The following is a 16979-nucleotide window of genomic DNA, read 5'->3' on the forward strand; positions in this document are numbered from 1 at the left end:
AGAATCTGGGGATTGTGATGACAAGTCAATATAATAATGTAGATAGCCACATATAAACAACTTCACCTGAAATTCATACAGAGGGCAACATATTTTCCAGAAGAGGCAATTTAATTTCCAAACAATTTACCACATATGTAGACTAACAGAGCAAGTGTCACGGGTAAGAAAGAAAACAAGAAGCTGAAATGACAATTCACTGGCCTGCTTGTCGTGTATATGGTGTTACATATTTTCATAGACAGGGCAACATAATTACTAGAATGGGCAATTTAATTTCATAAAAGGAGCCACATATGTGGAGTGACAGAGCAAGTGTCACGGGTAAGAAAACGAAAAAGTTAAAAGTTGGGTTTAACCAGCTAAATATAACAATTTAACTAAGAATAGCGTATCCAACAATCCAGGATCCAGAAACTGAAAAAGTTGCTCCAGTATAATGCTTTCAACACACCAGATAACAAACACCACATATTTATGATCTCGGTGAATGAACAAAATTCCTCAAAACACAATTTCATGGTTTAAAAAAAAGTGTAAGCCGGAGAGTGTTGCTCTGCAAACTATGTTAGGGAGTGTATCATCTATCAGCTCACTCCTGCCCAAAGTCGAATAGAACCTCCTCCGACACATCAAGAAACTCTTCAACCTCGACTTCCTTTGCCTCAAATTCCTCTTCTTCGTCACGGGCTTCTCCATCCCTAAGCCACTGCCTATCTGATTTCTCTTCTTCGTGTAATCGCTTCCATTCCAAAACCCATCTCTCCCATTCTTCCTTCAACATCTTCCACTTCTCACGGTCCTGCTCGCTCAACAGCAGCGACACGTCCTCCGCTTCATACTTGTTGCTGTGGTTCTTCAAGTTCTTGGCAATCTCCTCCTCCTTCTCTGGGCTCAAGAAGAATGGTGGCCTTGGACGGCACAGGAACTGCAATGATATTGATATGCAGAGAGAAATAAAGTCTCTTGTAATCCTCGTAAAGTCTCGTTTCATGTAATAAATACAATTTCTTCACCGTGTGTGTGCGAAGGAAAGATGGAGGAAGGAATAGATGAAAAAAAGAGTTGCTTGTAACATATTTTGCAACCTATAACTGAATTCCATTTCTAATGTTGAAAAACGTGTTAATTTATAGTGAATAAACATGAAATCGGGTCCAATAGATGAAATAGTGATGGGGGTTTTCAATTGTTTACCCTTCATACCAGTATGTTGGAATAGAAATACAAAGCACGAAGCGAAAATCATACATGAGGATATTATATCAGACATCTAACGTGCATATAATGATGAACATGAATTTCCGTTTGACCGGGAAAAAAAAATATAATGATGGACATGAAAAAGAGAAAATCATGCGAATTTCGCAAACAAACGCAGAGCCAAGACAGAAACAATACAACACAAAAGGAAATTTTCCATACACCCAATTAATTCCAAATCCGAAAATCTGTAAAACGAACTCAACAGTCAATGTTGCAGTTTGGGCAATGTAGGTATGGTGGTGTCCGTAAAAGATTAGGAGAAGAAGTAGATATGGAGAAAAAGAGGAGATAGAAGAGTGTTTTGCTAGTCCATCCTTGACCTCGCTCCCATGCCGATGGGAGACAAAGGAGAAGGGGAAATGGACCAGATGCACTCTGCACTCAAAGTATAAAAAAAATTGAAGTAATGACTGATTGTCTATGAAAGTCAATGTGGCACTCGATTTTCCATCCACAGCTTCGGGAATTACATTCAATGGTGTCAATCTGTACTTTTGAGTAATAAGGCCAATGATAAAAGAAACCAAAGCAAACTACGAAAAATGAAAAGTGAACTTGACATCTAAAATCTCTCAAACAAATGAACCAATTGACTTACCTATTCAATGGTGTCCACACCATTTCTTTCTCCATTTCCTAAAGCATGAGGATTCAAATTCCCATTGTCCTTGCTAAGAGAAGAAAACTGTATGCACAAACTGTCTCCCCCATGACCTCCAGCCAAAATCCAAGTTCCCCAATTTTCAAAAATACCAAACTGATGACGTAACCACGTCAGTGATCGTTTTGTTTTCGTCCATTATATAATGAGATCCATTTTTACCTAAGGTAAATCTACAGGGTCATGAAGACATCCAGGACCAATTGATTTTCACAATTAATATGTCATTACAAGCAGCAGCACATGCAACAATTAAATGAAACCATGACATGAAAGAATGTTTCTTTCGCTACTGATCAATGTGAGAAGAAAGTAATTCAACCAAAGCCAGCACAAACATTGGGGTTGGCTGCATGATCAAACCTATCAAATCAGCTTGCAAAGCCATATCAGTAAATATGGTAAAGCAATATCCTAGGGAAATCGAAGGCAGTCATGTATTACTAATTACTCTATCTACAACCCCAAAGGATAAATGTTGCACAAGAAGATCACTTTTTTTCCCCCCCAAAAGCTTGAAATCTTACTTGAAAGAAGTGATCCTTTAGTATGCGATATAGAAGCTTTCCATTAAAAAACCAGATGTTGAAACCATTTTCCATCTCGTGAACCGAAGCAACTGAAGTTGCAACACACCTGAAATCACAAGGAGATGCCCTTAAAAAAGACAATTAGATGAATTTATTTTAGAAATAAAACAAATATTCTATCTCCACATGTGCGTCAAAAAATAAAGCAAGGATTCTTTGCAAATTCAAGAGAACTGTTTATTGAAAGCTAAGGACATACTAGGGCAGGGAACCGATAAGCTTCTTTTCACTTCAAATCATAGGCAAGTTTTTGACCAAGCCCGAACTTGCCAATTGACTTTCATCACCTCCAACACAATCGTAACCAAATTGTTCCTAGAAATTACCTTTCAGTTTGATCCCATTCCATATTCGTTGCCATGAAATGCTCAGGTGTTGTCATGGTTTCAAGCTCATCGACATTGTAGAACTCTAACTGTCCATTGAAGCCCTTCAACACTGCAAGTAAGATGAAACGTCCAGCTGGTGACCGGTACAGACCATTAGCCTCCTTTCCACTAAGAGGAGTCAGCTTTGAAACCTGGCCACAATTATAAGTGCTACGCATGGAGTAGAAACTAATGTCAGGCTTACGGCTGTCGCCGTGAATGACAGCGAATCTGTGGACCTTTGGTTCCCAAGCAAATGCAATAATCTTGTCATTTTTTTTGCTTTAGCTCCAAAACCTCAATGGGCATGTCCTGTTCCTTGATGCTGAAAAGCTCAAAGCCAGTGTATGTGCTCTTCTTAGTTGTTGTATACCGGTCAACCTTCACAGCAAGGTACTCTCCACTGCTTTGCCAATACATTTTGCAATGACTAACACTGAAAATATTCTTCTTCCTCAACTCCTCTTTGCCAGGGATTTGAAGGACACTCACCTAAGAAAACCATGCCAAGTTAATAAACTTCCAGTATTCAAAGAAAGAAAAAAACAAGAAGAAGGGAATATGGGAATGAAACGGCTCGACTCACCCTTGCAAGTTGGTTTCCTCCTCCAAGTTTAGGAACAAAGAATGCAAGAATTGGAACAGTAAGCGACCAACTAATGTCCATAACGTTTTCAACCTTTATGGATTTCTTGTCAATAAGAGTAAAGGTGTCTGTTGCATATACAGAGATAACACTTTTACCAATTCGGGCAAAATACTTATCGTCTTTTCCGCCTTCCCCATCTGCAAATGACAGTGATACTCATACATGAGACAAGTATGAATAACAATAGCCACAAAGCATCCATACAAATCAATGAAATTTGGAATGCACCTGAAAATCGTCCAGGAAACGCCGCTTACTGCACCTCCAACTGTAAACTCATCTGCACTTCCCTTGAAATCTCTCATAACATTTCCAGTTCTCACATCGAAGATATTTATAACCACCCTGTAGAATATGAACTCACATTAGGGGTGCCTCACGAAAACAATTCTTTGTAAAAATTAAAAAAAGAATAGTAGTGGAGGATAAAAAAATCTTACACGAGTATCACGAAGATTGCTTGGTTCATGGCTGCTGTAAGTCACAAAAAATCTCTCACCAGTATAGATAAGAAGACAAAACTAAGTGATTCAACTCAGTTGGCGTTTGTAGACAGGATCAGGCTTCAAGTGTCTTGCATCATTCCACAAAACTTCAGTGTCTGAACCATAATGAATAACAAACTGCTCTCTAGCCTTCTCATCAGTAAGCCACTGCTGCAGATTTTATTGAAAAGCCATACAAGCATACAAACAAGAGTTAGAAATAGAAAACTCGAAATACATTATGCAGGCCAGTATACAAGGGGAGAAACACAAGTGTGGGCAAGTTTAAGAGAAAATGGTGGATTGTGAGTAGTTAGTACGAGTACCATCCGTTCTTCCACTAGTTCGAACATAATTCTAACCAAATTCTTCCTACAAATTACCTTCCAATTGGATCCCATTCAATATCCATTGCCATGAAATGCTCAGGTGTTGCCATGGTTTCAAGCTCATCGACATTGTAGAACTCCAACTGTCCATTGAAGCCCTTCAACCCTGCAAGTAAGATGAAACATCCAGCTGGCGACCAATACAGAGCATTAGCCTGCTTTCCCTTCAGAGTAGTCAGCTTTGAAACCCGGCCAGATTTATGAGTGCTACGCATGGAATAGAAACTAATGTCAGGCTTAGGGCTGTCGGCGTGAATGACAGCGAATCTGTGGCCCTTCGGTTCCCAAGCAAATGCAATAATCTTGTCATTTTTGTTCTCTAGCTCCAAAACCTCAATGGGTATGTCTCGTTCATTGATGCGGAAAAGCTCAACGGCAGTGTATGTGCTCTTCTTAGATTTTGTATACCGGTAAACCTTCACAGAAAGGTACTCTCCACTGCTTTGCCAATACATTTTGCAATCACTAACACTGAAAAAGATTCTTCTGCCTCAACTCCTCTTTGGTAGGGGTTTTCATGAGACTCACCTGAGAAAAGCATGCCAAGTTAATAAACTTCCACTTTTCAAAGAAAGAAATAAAATAAGAAGGGAATATGTAAATGGAACAACTCGACTCACCCTTGCAGGTTGGTTTCCTCCGCCAAGTTGAGGAACAAAGAGAGCAAGATTGGGAACAATAGGCGACCAACTAATGTCCATAACGTTTTCAACCTTTTTGGATTTCTTGTCAATAAGAGTAAAGGTGTATGTTTCATAGACAGAGATAACACTTTTACCAATTCGGGCAAAATACTTATCATCTTTTCCCCAACCCCTTCTGCAAATGACAGTGATACTCATACATGAGACAAGTATGAATAACAATAGCCACAAAGCATCCATACAAATCTATGATATTTTGAATGCACCTGAAAAACGACCAGGAAACGCCGCTTGCTTACTGCACCTCCAATTGCAAACTGATTTGCACTTCCCTTGAAATCTCTCATCACATTTCCAGTTCTCATATCGTAGATATTTATAACCAGCCTCTAGAATTTGAACTCACATTAGGGGTGCCTCACGGAAACAATTCTTTGTAAAAATTAAAAAAAGAATAGTAGTGGAGGATAAAAAAATCTTACATGAGTATCACGAGGATTGCTTGGTTCATGGCTGCTGTAAGTCACCAAAAATCTCTCACCAGGAGAGAAATCTATTAACTTTACCTACACTCAATAACACAAAAGCTACGCATCAATCCAAAACCTAGAATATAAAAGGCAGAGTATAGAATACTAAAACAATTATGGAAATTAACCTGGGAATGAGAATAACGCATAAGCCAGTTGAAGCTAGCACCGGCCCAAACAGCAGCTCCCTGTATATGAACTGTAGCCAATTAAGTTCCTAGAGGGGACCATTGCACAAAAGTTTCCGTCGAAAACAGCCAAGAAAGGATGCACGATATCACTGTTTATAACCAAAAAACAAGATTTACAACAAGGAAAACAATGGTTAGGGCAGCCAACCAATTCGTCTAACTGTGGGATGAACTTGTTTTCTAGGAGACACGGTGGATCATTAAGATTTCATGAAGTCCGAGATAATAAGACAACACTAGGATGATAGCAACTCACTTGGCGTTTGTAGATAGGATCAGGCTTCAAATGTCTTGCATCATTCCACAAAACTTCAGTGTTTGAACCTGAACGAATAACAAACTGATCTCTAGCCTTCTCATCAATCAACCAGTGCTGCAAATTTTCCTGTAAAGCCATACAAGCATACAAAGAAGAGTTAAAAACAGAAAACTAGAAATACATTCTACAAAAAACCGTTAGCTTAGCATTTTTGTTCGTAGGATACATGCTCCATTCCAATTAACCAACTAGAAAAAACACCAACAACATCTTACCCAATCAAAAAATGGACTAAACTAGGATATGAACAAACAAACCCTATGGAGCAAAGAAACTTGACAATTCAAAGGCTTTATTAGTTACATTGGCTATAATAGAAAGTTATGAACAAGAAACTGCTACAACCAGTCTTATGAATCTTACCTTATTATCTGCAGCCATCTTTATTAGTATCCGCAAAATGCACCTGCACGGACACATCCGTATAAGCATGTTAATTTAATTTCTACATCAAAGCACAAAAGCATAAATAAGTGTGTGCAAGCACCCTAAAATATCGATATGCTTCCAGTTGAACGCGATAATAATGGCTACACACATGGGGAGAAAATAGGATGAAGACCAGATTTCAATTAGGCGCACATGAATTCACTCAAATAATTGGGAGGTGAGGCAGGATTCTATCGGGACCAAAGAAATTTATCAAAAATATCCAATGGAACATATCAGTGCACAGGGTACATGTATTACTCTTTGGTCCGCTGATCCAAATGAACTCCAAAGGACACATAAGCTCCATCAACGGAAATTATGATAATTTCGCAACTAAATTTCTTAGTCGAAGTAAATTGTGAAGGCCAAAACCCAAAAAAATAATTGTGTGAGTGTACCTATCATCCGGGTATTGCAAAGTTAGTATAATATCCAATGAAACAAAGTAAGAGTAGTTAGTAAGGATAAGGAAAAAGAGTTTGACATTTGTGTGAGTGTACCTATCATCCGGTATTGCGGATTGGCATGTGCTACGGTTGTGTCGGTGACCAAGACGACTTGACATCCTCTAAGAACTTCCTTAAGATTAACCAAGAACCATAACCAATCTTCATCATTCTCACTAGACACAATGGCATATGCTAGGGGTACAACCCATCGTCCGCATCATGTGCACTAGCCGATAGAACGTGGCCCCGATAGTATCCGGTCAAGAAACATGCATCCAATTTCAAAACTGGCCTTAGATAACCTGATCGGAATGCTGCAATGGAGCAACCATAAGAAACAAAAAGTTGCTTGAACTTGGCTTCATTTGTTGACGTCCATATTGCCCTAGTGTTTGGTATGGCTTCAACAAGCCGCCAACACATCCATGGGACTAGGTGGAAAGTCATCGAAGGAGGTCCTGTGATGGCTTCCTTAGCCTTTTCTTTTGCCCTCCAACCTTGACTGTAATTCAGACGACATTGGAACACATGCTCAAAGTCCTTGCAAATATCCCTCGGCAAATACTCAGGCTTGTCCACAATTCGGTTTTTGAAAAGCAACCCCACTTGTTTACTGCGAAAGGTCAACTTATAATTACTAGCATCTTCTGCATTGTGTAGGTGCTCATTCCTTAACATGATGACACGAACCAAATCACTTGAACCTTCACATTTTGCAGTTAGCTTCCAAGGACACCCTGGTACTTTACATACCAATCGATAGTAGGCTCTACTATTATCCAAATAAGTGAAGCTGAACTTGTTGGATGCAGCAAATAGTAACACTGATTGCTTGAAAAGGTCGGGGCTTTCAAATAGTTGACCCTTCCCAGTTAAAATCTCATTTGCATTGTCCGGCAAGTATGGCACCAACCCCATCTCTTGGCTACAACTATTGGTCACCTGACTGGGAGAAGGTATTGCCAGTATTCCTCCAGGCGAGCTACTATTGTCAGTGACCATCGATTCCCTAACAAAATAAAATATATATGGTTATTCAAATGCACACAGATAAATAATAACTGTAAATTAAAATGAAACATCCCATCTAACCTTGTTGAATTGTAAGCGGTATTGTGGATAGGGTCATTATTCTGGCCTAAATCTTCTACAAATAAGTCGACATCATCTTCGTTCAAGTGGAACAACATTGCAACACCATTGTCGTCATTCAATGTTACATACTTCGTCTTGTCCCTCTTTGTGTTGTAGAAAAACATTTTACCTTCGAAATTAATGTGAAGGGCAACACAAACCTTCTCACGTAACTCATTCAGTTGACTTCCTTCCTCAAGTAGAACTGCTACACACATCCCACCGTTGTACAAGAAGGTGCCATTGGCATTTACCTTCCGTTCTCCGCCCCAATAGCAAAAACTTGTCAATGTTTTATTTTCCCTATTCTCCATACCTAAAAAGACAAAATATAGAGCATACATTCTTAACAGTCTAGGGCATACATTCTTCAATAGAGAGCATCAAAAGTTCTTACAAGGAGTAACATTAGGTGACTTAAAGAGCAACTATTTTATTCCCAGGAAAAAACATGTTACCTAAAATGTAAAGGGACAACCACATTTCATAGAAACAAGAACCAGTGAGTTTAAGAAACCAGTGAGTTAACTGCCCTTAAGAAATAAGAACCACATTTCATATAGACCAACACACCCTTGTAAAGGGACAACCAACCAGTGAGTTAAAATTGAATTAACTGCCCTTAACAGTCTAGGGCATACATTCTTACATAGAGAGCAGCAAAAATTCTTACAAGGAGTAACATTAGGTGACTTAAAGAGCAACTATTTTATTTTCAGGAAAAAACACGTTACATGACTATCACAACAAGAACGAGAAAATACAAAGTACAACAGCAAGAGTACACCACCAGCCTCCATCCGTTGCCCTCTCTCCCTTTCTGTGACTTCCCTCCCTTCCTGTGAACTCCCTCCATCCATCTCTAGCCATGCATTCCTCATCCTCTTCCTCTTGAAACACTCTAAATGAGTACCTTATTGATCATTTTTTGGTTGACAAGAGTGTAACTGCTAGAAATCTAAAGTATCTACCATGAAGTTGTGTCCATGTTTGAAGTGCTGAAATTGAAGTAATGATTGTGTCCTAAGTTGTGTCTGTGTATAAAATTTGTGGCTTAAATTGCAATGAAATGATTTCACCACTACCTTTCATTTGTTTGTGCAATGAAATGATTTCAACACTCCAAAATTGGTAACAAAGCTGCATCTAAAAACTGGTACAGTAAAGAGCATCAATCAAAGTGCAGCAAACTATAGCAATCATTGCAAATCAAAGATGAAACTGAAAGTGCATAACACAAAACTTAAACTGAAAGTGCAGATTCATAGCCAAATACAGATTTAGTAGCTATCAAACAAAAGTAGGTTCAACTAGTTCAAATTCAACTGTTAATAGCTACAAAAAAAAACATACCACATTCTGGTTCTGCTATTAGTTACAAACTTCTACATTTGTGTGTGTAAGAATGGTGTGGATTCAACTGCCGTTAGCTACAAAAATTGTCCATTGCAGCCAACTCCTCTCTTTAAGCCTTCATCGATCAAAATTCAGGATTTGTGTGTGTAAGAATGGTGTGAATTCAACTGTCATTAGCTACAAAAATCGTCCATTGCAGCCAACTCCTCTCCTTAAGCCTTCATCGATCAAATTTTTGAATTTGTGTTTGTAACAATGCTGTGGATTGTGGAGTTATGAGTATACAGAGTATGACACAGACAGAGAGAGAAAGGGGGGAGGGTTTTGTGCGTGGAATTGTGGATTCAGATTGACCAACACACCTTTGTAAAGGGACAACCATTAAAATATAGGTCACTGCCCTTAACAGTCTAGGGCATACATTCTTACATAGATAGCAACAAAAGTTCTTACAAGGAGTAACATTAGGTAACTTAAAGAGCAACAGTTTTATTTTCAGGAAAAACATGTTACATGAGTTAGAACGAATTATGGATGACAACACATTGTTTTTTTCTGTTGCAGTCATACTATTGTGCCTTGCACATTGTTAGACTTAGAAAGTTCCTAATTTGTTCCATTAGTTGGAACGAATTATGGTGCTAGGACATTGTCAATGGAAAAAATACTTGAGTGAAGGCCCTCGAAATGGTTTGCTTGCGTTGTTTTCACATCACTATAGAAAGGAGAAAACTTATCCCAAAAGCTAACAACTTGAACAAGAACCATATTTCATACAAACACTACAAGAAAAAGTATGTTTAGTAACGAAAAAATGGCGACAAAATTTAATTTCGTCATTAAATGAGTATATTTGACGACAAAAAAATAAATTCGTCACTGTTTTGATAACTTCCTTGACGAAATTATTTTGTCACCAATTATAACTATTTAGCGACGAAAAAGATATTTTTGTCACCAAAGGCTCCTATTTGGCGATGAAATAAAATTTTCGTCGCCAAAAGAGTAAAAAAAGAGACGAAATTATTTTTTGTCGCCAAAGATAACTATTCGGTGACGGAAAAAATATTTTGTCGCCAAATGAACCAATTTGGCGACGAAAAATATTTTCGCCTTCTTTTTATGTTTTCAGTGACGAAAAATTTATACTTTGGTGACGAAATTTATGAATTACGATTTCTCACCAAATATATTTCGGGCATAACTCTTTGCTCAGAACTCCGATTGAGATAATTTAAATTGGGTTTGAACAATAACATAAAGAGCTACGACTTTCATGTTTATTAAAATTGCTAATTTTAATGTTTAATAGTTCAAAATGCCGTTCAAAATATATTTTAATGTTCAATGTATGTGTTATATATTAGATATTTCAAACATCTGCTGAAAAGTTTGTGTGGTGTAGTTGGTTAAAGCTTGCATGCAAAACTTAGGAGACTCGGGTTCGAAACCCCGCAGGAGCAAGAAAGTGAGATTTTTTTCACATATAAGAATGTCTTTCGCGAAGAAAAATTTCATCACCGATGGGTCACCTTTGACGAGCCAAAGGGAATAATTTGTGACGAAATTTTTTGTCATCAAAAAAGCACAATAGGTGACGGAAAAAAATTCGTCACCAAGTCATTTTTCCGTGACGAAATTTTTCGTCACCAAAAGGCACTATAGGTGACGAAAAATAGATTTTGTCACCAGGTAGGAATCCTCGACAACCTTTAGTCGACAAATTTTTTTTCGTCACCTATATTATTTGTGACGAAAAACATACAATTTGCGACGATTTTCATTCGTCACCCAATGCAATTTTTCTTGTAGTGAAACCAACACACCTTCGTAAAGGGACAATCATTCAGTGAGCTAAAATATAGGTCATTGCCCATTGCTGATAGGAGAATGAAACACCCACAATATCCTACGTCTAAAATATAGGTTATTTCTTTCTCTTCAACAATTTATCGAGCACATGTTATGCATGACAAAATAGGTACCTCCTCAGTCTATCTTTCAGAGAGGCATTTTTCGCTTAAAGAAATTGTACTTTACTTTCTAATGAAATTGTTTCATTAATCCTATCAGTTTGCTGTTGGAAATTGGAGCTGGGCTCTATTTCGAAATTTGAGAAATTCCTCAAAGCCATTTTGGTTGCGTCGTTGTAAACAGGGAAATCTTGTTTCATATGGGTTGTATTCCGCCAGCTTTAGAGTTTATCTTGTTTAAAGACTTGTCTTGAGCAGTTTGTTCGTGTATCGTGACACTTTCCGAAAAAAAAAAATTTTGGTTTAATGGAAGAGAATTTGGGTATGAAATGAAGAGTGAAAATTGAAAATGTCAAAGTGTGTGTCATGATTCAGGGAGTATAAGCAATAATGGCTAGGAGAAATATGATGGGGTCCTGTGGGGTTTTAAGGACTCTTCTGATGGTACACTTTTCTCAATTAGGCCACATGGTCTTTGAGTTCTATTTTGTGGCATGGGGGCCAGTTTGACCCACCTGGAACAATCCCCTATCTTTTCTTGGGTCCTTGTAAATTTTACTCGGACGAATATCAACAGAATTTTTATCATGGGTAAAAATTTAAAAATGGTTGCAATTAACCAGACAAATTAACCAGACAAATGAGCATGGAAATTGTTATGTTGTTCCACAGAAAAGAGAGAAAACTGCAAAAATAATTGAAACACCCAAAACATATACGTACTAGATGTGTACGATGTCCCTTGGTCAAGGAGAAGAGATTGCTTCTCTGCGGTGGAATGGAGAGAGTACTGTTGCTACAGAGAGATAAAGTGAGAGAGGAAGAAGAGGTGAGGGAGAACGGTCTTGCAGCAGAACGGTCTTCTTCGGTGGAACGGAACCCTCCCCTGCCGTTCTCTCCTCTTCAGCAGCAACGTACAAGGGAAGGATGGAATGAGAGAACAGTGGCTGGGATTCAAAATGGGGAAACTTATTAGGGTTTCTTTCATCAGGGGCATATTAGTCATTCTAGGTTGACCTCTCCATGTATGGAAAATTATTTTTGTCCTTCTCATGTCCAGATGAATTTAGCAAGAACTGGTCCATCACTTGGGCAATATTTGCCCTTTTGTCCACTGTCCAGCAATTTCCCCTAGATATAAGACATACAGGACGTACGTAAGTAACGTCATTCTCAATGAAATCTTTTTTCTGTTCAAACGGAAATCTTTTATTGGTCAACGAAATCTTTACCAGTGATACTCCTGTCACTTGGTTTAAGCCAATATTGATTAGCTCGTGACGTAATTAATTTTTGACTGTTTGATAACTTTTATTCAACCTTCCCTCCGCTCTCTCTCTCTCTCTCTCTAAAACCCCCCATCAAACCCCTGTAATTAAAATCTACTCTTCTCCCTCTCTCTCAAAATACCCCGTCAAACCCCTCCTCCGGACCTCCCCTTAACCTCCACCGCAACCACCCTTTCTCTTCCACTAATACCCCCACCACCCCTCCCTTTTTCCCTTCCGTACCCTCCCCCACCTTCTTCCCCGCCAACATCTCCTCCTTCATCCATCCCCCTCCTCCCCAAAATCCCTCTCCTCCAAACTCGTCGCCGTCCTCACCGTCACTGCAATCAGCAAGCGTCTTCCTAGACCTCCGCCGCCACCGAACACCCCTGACGTCGACAAAAGTCTAACGTCTCGGACGTCAGCAATGCGAACGCGCTGCGTGTTGTTGGTCACGTGCTTCCGAAGGCAGAGACGATCAGCCGCCTCCGGAGTACTCTGAATAATAACAGCTCCGAGTTTCACTACCTCAGCAGCATCGCCACCTCCCGCGGCGGCGCCATCGGCGGCAGAGACAGAGACTTGAGCCTAAGGATAACTCTCTCTTTCTCTCTCTCTCTCTCTCTCTCTCTCTCTCTCTCTCATCTTATATATACATGCATATGTATGTATGCATCTATGTTTCACCCTTTTGGTTTAAGTAACACACTTGCGTACTATCTCAGAAAAAAAAAATGGATTCAACTGGTAGCTCATCACTGTCAGGATGATGGCCAAAATCAAGATTAGAATCAACGGTAAATGATCCACTAAACAGTTGTTTCATCCAATCGTACTGTAAGTTTTGATGTTTTCTGATGTGGATTTGATTTTGTTTTCTTGATGTAGTAATTAGGGTTTGGGAGGATTGGGCGTTTGGTGGCGAGGGTGGTTCTCCTGACTCCAGAGCAATGACGCTTGAACTTGTTGCTGTTAACGATCTGTTCATCTTCCGATCGTACTTATATTTTGATGTTTTCTGATTTGGATTTGATTTTGTTTTCTTGATGTAGTTTTTAGGGTTTGGGAGGATTGGATGTTTGGTGGTGAGGGTGGTTCTCCAGACTCCAGAGCGATGACACTTGAGCTCGTTGTTGTTAACGATCCGTTCATCTTCCGATCGTACTTACATTTTGATGTTTTCTGATTTGGATTTGATTTTGTTTTCTTGATGTAGTGATTAGGGTTCAGGAGGATTGGGCGTTTGGTGGCGAGGGTGGTTCTCCAGACTCCAGAACGATGACGCTTGAACTCGTTGCTGTTAACGATCCGTTCATCAGCACTGACTGCACGTACATGGTAACAAGTACTCATTCCTTTCCCTCATTGTTACCTGGTTAATTTTTGCATGATAGAAAATTATATGTAAATGTGAAGAATGGCCATGTGAATGATAAACTTACATAAATCCACACACTTGATTCTCTTGTTTGTGTTTTGGTTTTGATTTCGGTTTCGGTTTCCAGTCCATGCTTTGACTGAAATATCTTTAATCCTTACTTTTCTCTATTTTTTCAAAAAACTTTTCTCTTTGTCAAAACATGGGAAAAAGAGAAAATCGCAATCGTTTCTTTTCATATTTTAATACTCCTCTTTCTTCTTGTATTTTGATTGCACAACATGCAGAAGTCACTTTTCGGAAATCCTTTCTAAAAATGATGAAATCACACATTTTCCAGCAAAGAATTCTGGGGATCTGTTTAGTTGCAGTATTTTGGGGATGTGTTGAGAAAAATTGTAGTGGGTGGGGAACGTACTCAGATACACTTTTAATGTAATGAATTTAAAAGGGAATAGAAAAACTCTTTAACGTTATGTTGCTGTTGTGGGACATTATTGTCAAGGGAAATTTGGTAATTATCTTCTTCCTAATTATCTTCTTTACAAATTGACATATTGAGAGTTTGAGATTGAGCTTTACGGCCCTAAAGGTTGACCAGGAAGCTCGAAATGCTTCCCTGGAAGTTTTTCTTTTTTAACAGGTATGTTTCCTGTAAGTTGAGTTTTGACTTTCATAGAAGGTTGGAGTAGCTATTCCATAATTCGACCAGTAGCATGTGGTTTTTTCAAAATGTCTTGACTTGTCTTATGTTGGCAGAAATAAGGTTCTCCAACAAATGGAGTAAATTTTTTCTCTTCTATTGAGGGGGCTACTTTAAGCATACATGACCACACATCTATATTTTATGTTTAAATATATGGATATTTTTGGCACCTTGTATAATGTAGGGGTGTTTTGGTTATTTAACAGTGCGAGGGTTTGAGGGGTATTGAGGTCATTTTTTTTAAAAAGGGAGAACAATAATAAACTTATTTTTTAGAAAAAGAGAGTATGTTTGGGTTTTTTTTGTTCCAATTTTTTTGTTTAGTAATTCCATACCTCAAGTGTATTTGAGCCATCTCCTATCACATATTCAAGCCAAGCTTGAACCAAGGATCTCATCTTCAAAATTTCTTCATAGTCCACAATAGCTGAGCTGGTATATTCATAGTCCATATGCAGTGATCTTTGATAATGTAAATAGACCCAACAAAGAACAAATCACCCCAATCCCACCACTCTCTGCCACAGTTTTCTTAACCGAATCGTGGGCATTGACTATCTTTCTAAGCTCAATGAGTGATTGAACCCTAGCTTGACCCTTCACTTTTTTCTTCAACATCTCAATAAGCTCCAAAGCTCTCCCCTGCACATCCTCTGACTTCTTCTTCATCGCCGTATACTTCTGCGAAAACCAACTATAAATCAAATGGCTAAGAGTACTATTCGGCGTAACCGAATCGTCCCAAAGCTCTTGCATTGTAGTGGGGCAAGTCAAATGCCCCAAACTGAACCATTTGAGAATGTTAGACCTCTCATAGGTTTGACCAGTACAAAGGGTCATTGGATCTTGAAAGAATAATCTATATGAGCACTAACACAATTTTATCTTAATGAGAAGATTATTTAGATCTGATAATGATAGAATTAAAAACACTGAATTAGTGGAATATGCCAATGTGCAAGAACAATTGAACCATTGGACTATACCTCCAGTATGCCCTTCTACTATATATGGGCATGGTATGTTTGAATTTTGAAGTAGCATGGCAATAAAAACCATGGAAAGAACAGAAAGCTTAGAGCTTAACGATAAGGTAATAAACCTTATGGATCGTAGTGATCTAATTGCTCACATGCGAAATTATAAATACGTTCATATTGGTTTAGTGCAAATAGCTCTTAAACCATTAACTTTGCTAGGAATGGATACTTGCCTTCAAGTAATGCTTGGAGATGGTAGGTATAATAATTGGAGATCCTCAATAATGGGAGCAATAGAGACCAGTTTATGTCATGGTTCTGTTTATTTTAATGCTTATCCAAATCTTACCCTATCATTGACAGATAGAAACTTAGGTGAGGTTTTAAATTGTAGGATTCGGACTAGAGGTTATGATTTCTTACCTGGATCTGAAGTAATAGTAGTAGTTTATAGAATTTACTATAAGATCATGAATACTGTGAATCCAAGGGTTCGTCAATTGAGGCCTGTAGACCAGACTGTCTTGGTAGAAACTAATATGTTAACATCGAATATTGCAACCAATAGGTTGATAAATTGGGAGGAAATTACATTCCCAGAAAATTGGGTGATAAACAATGCGGTTCCACCCAGGCCCATAGTTAATCAAATTGAACAAATAGTTCAAGACAGTGATGGAACTCTCTTTAAATTTTAGGAATTCCCAACCAGAAAGATTTCTTAGAAGTAGAAGTTCTAGGAATAGCTTTTCTGCAACACAAATACCTTATAGGGTTAGTGTTCCTACTACTAGTAGACACTCAACATCTGAAATTCCTGAATCACAAAATCCATTAGAAGATATTAATTTGGCAGGAATAAGAATATCCCAGAATCAAATTCCTCATGGTGTTTATAATAATCCACCAAATACAGTAGAATCACCTACTGCTAGTGAAATGAATTTTACTATTAATGACCACAATAATAGATCCTGAAATTAGAAAGAAGATTAATAAGGAATTTTACCAACCTAAATATAAAGAATTTAGGGAATGGTATTTCTCAAAATATGATGAGAATCAATTACATAATTTTAAAAAAGAATTCTATAAATGGATAGAATACACAAAGAATATTATCCGTTTTACTCAATGGTTTTATGGGAAATATTATACAGAATTGGATAAATCTATAAATGTAATTCAGAATTATCATAGAAATTGGAGGT

The 16979-nt window shown here is 38.3% G+C and overlaps 2 protein-coding genes and 2 pseudogenes across 2 annotated transcripts in view; 1 reads left to right on the plus strand and 3 right to left on the minus strand.

The window, feature by feature from the left end:
* Nucleotides 1-346: 346 nt before the first annotated feature.
* Nucleotides 347-4199, minus strand: LOC131317351 (eukaryotic translation initiation factor 3 subunit B-like; annotated as a pseudogene).
* Nucleotides 4200-4398: 199 nt separating this feature from the next.
* On the minus strand, nucleotides 4399-7141 carry LOC131317352 (eukaryotic translation initiation factor 3 subunit B-like; annotated as a pseudogene).
* Nucleotides 7142-7165: 24 nt separating this feature from the next.
* On the minus strand, nucleotides 7166-8988 carry LOC131317353 (uncharacterized). The gene is made up of 5 exons (XM_058346911.1): nucleotides 8893-8988; nucleotides 8749-8811; nucleotides 8566-8635; nucleotides 8066-8423; nucleotides 7166-7982 (listed from the first exon to the last, which is right to left on the minus strand). Exons 1-5 carry the CDS (start codon nucleotides 8986-8988, stop codon nucleotides 7166-7168), a joined length of 1404 nt encoding a protein of 467 aa, XP_058202894.1.
* Nucleotides 8989-12819: 3831 nt separating this feature from the next.
* LOC131312325 (uncharacterized) overlaps nucleotides 12820-16979 on the plus strand; it is a 42604-nt gene continuing 38444 nt past the window's right edge. Inside the window, exons 1-2 of the mRNA XM_058340007.1 lie at nucleotides 12820-13501; nucleotides 13593-14042. The gene's annotated coding sequence lies outside the window, so the exon portion shown is untranslated. The remainder of the gene's footprint in view (nucleotides 13502-13592; nucleotides 14043-16979) is intronic.

This window comes from Rhododendron vialii, chromosome 2a (genome assembly GCF_030253575.1).
Source record: "Rhododendron vialii isolate Sample 1 chromosome 2a, ASM3025357v1".
Lineage (NCBI taxonomy): Eukaryota > Viridiplantae > Streptophyta > Magnoliopsida > Ericales > Ericaceae > Rhododendron > Rhododendron vialii.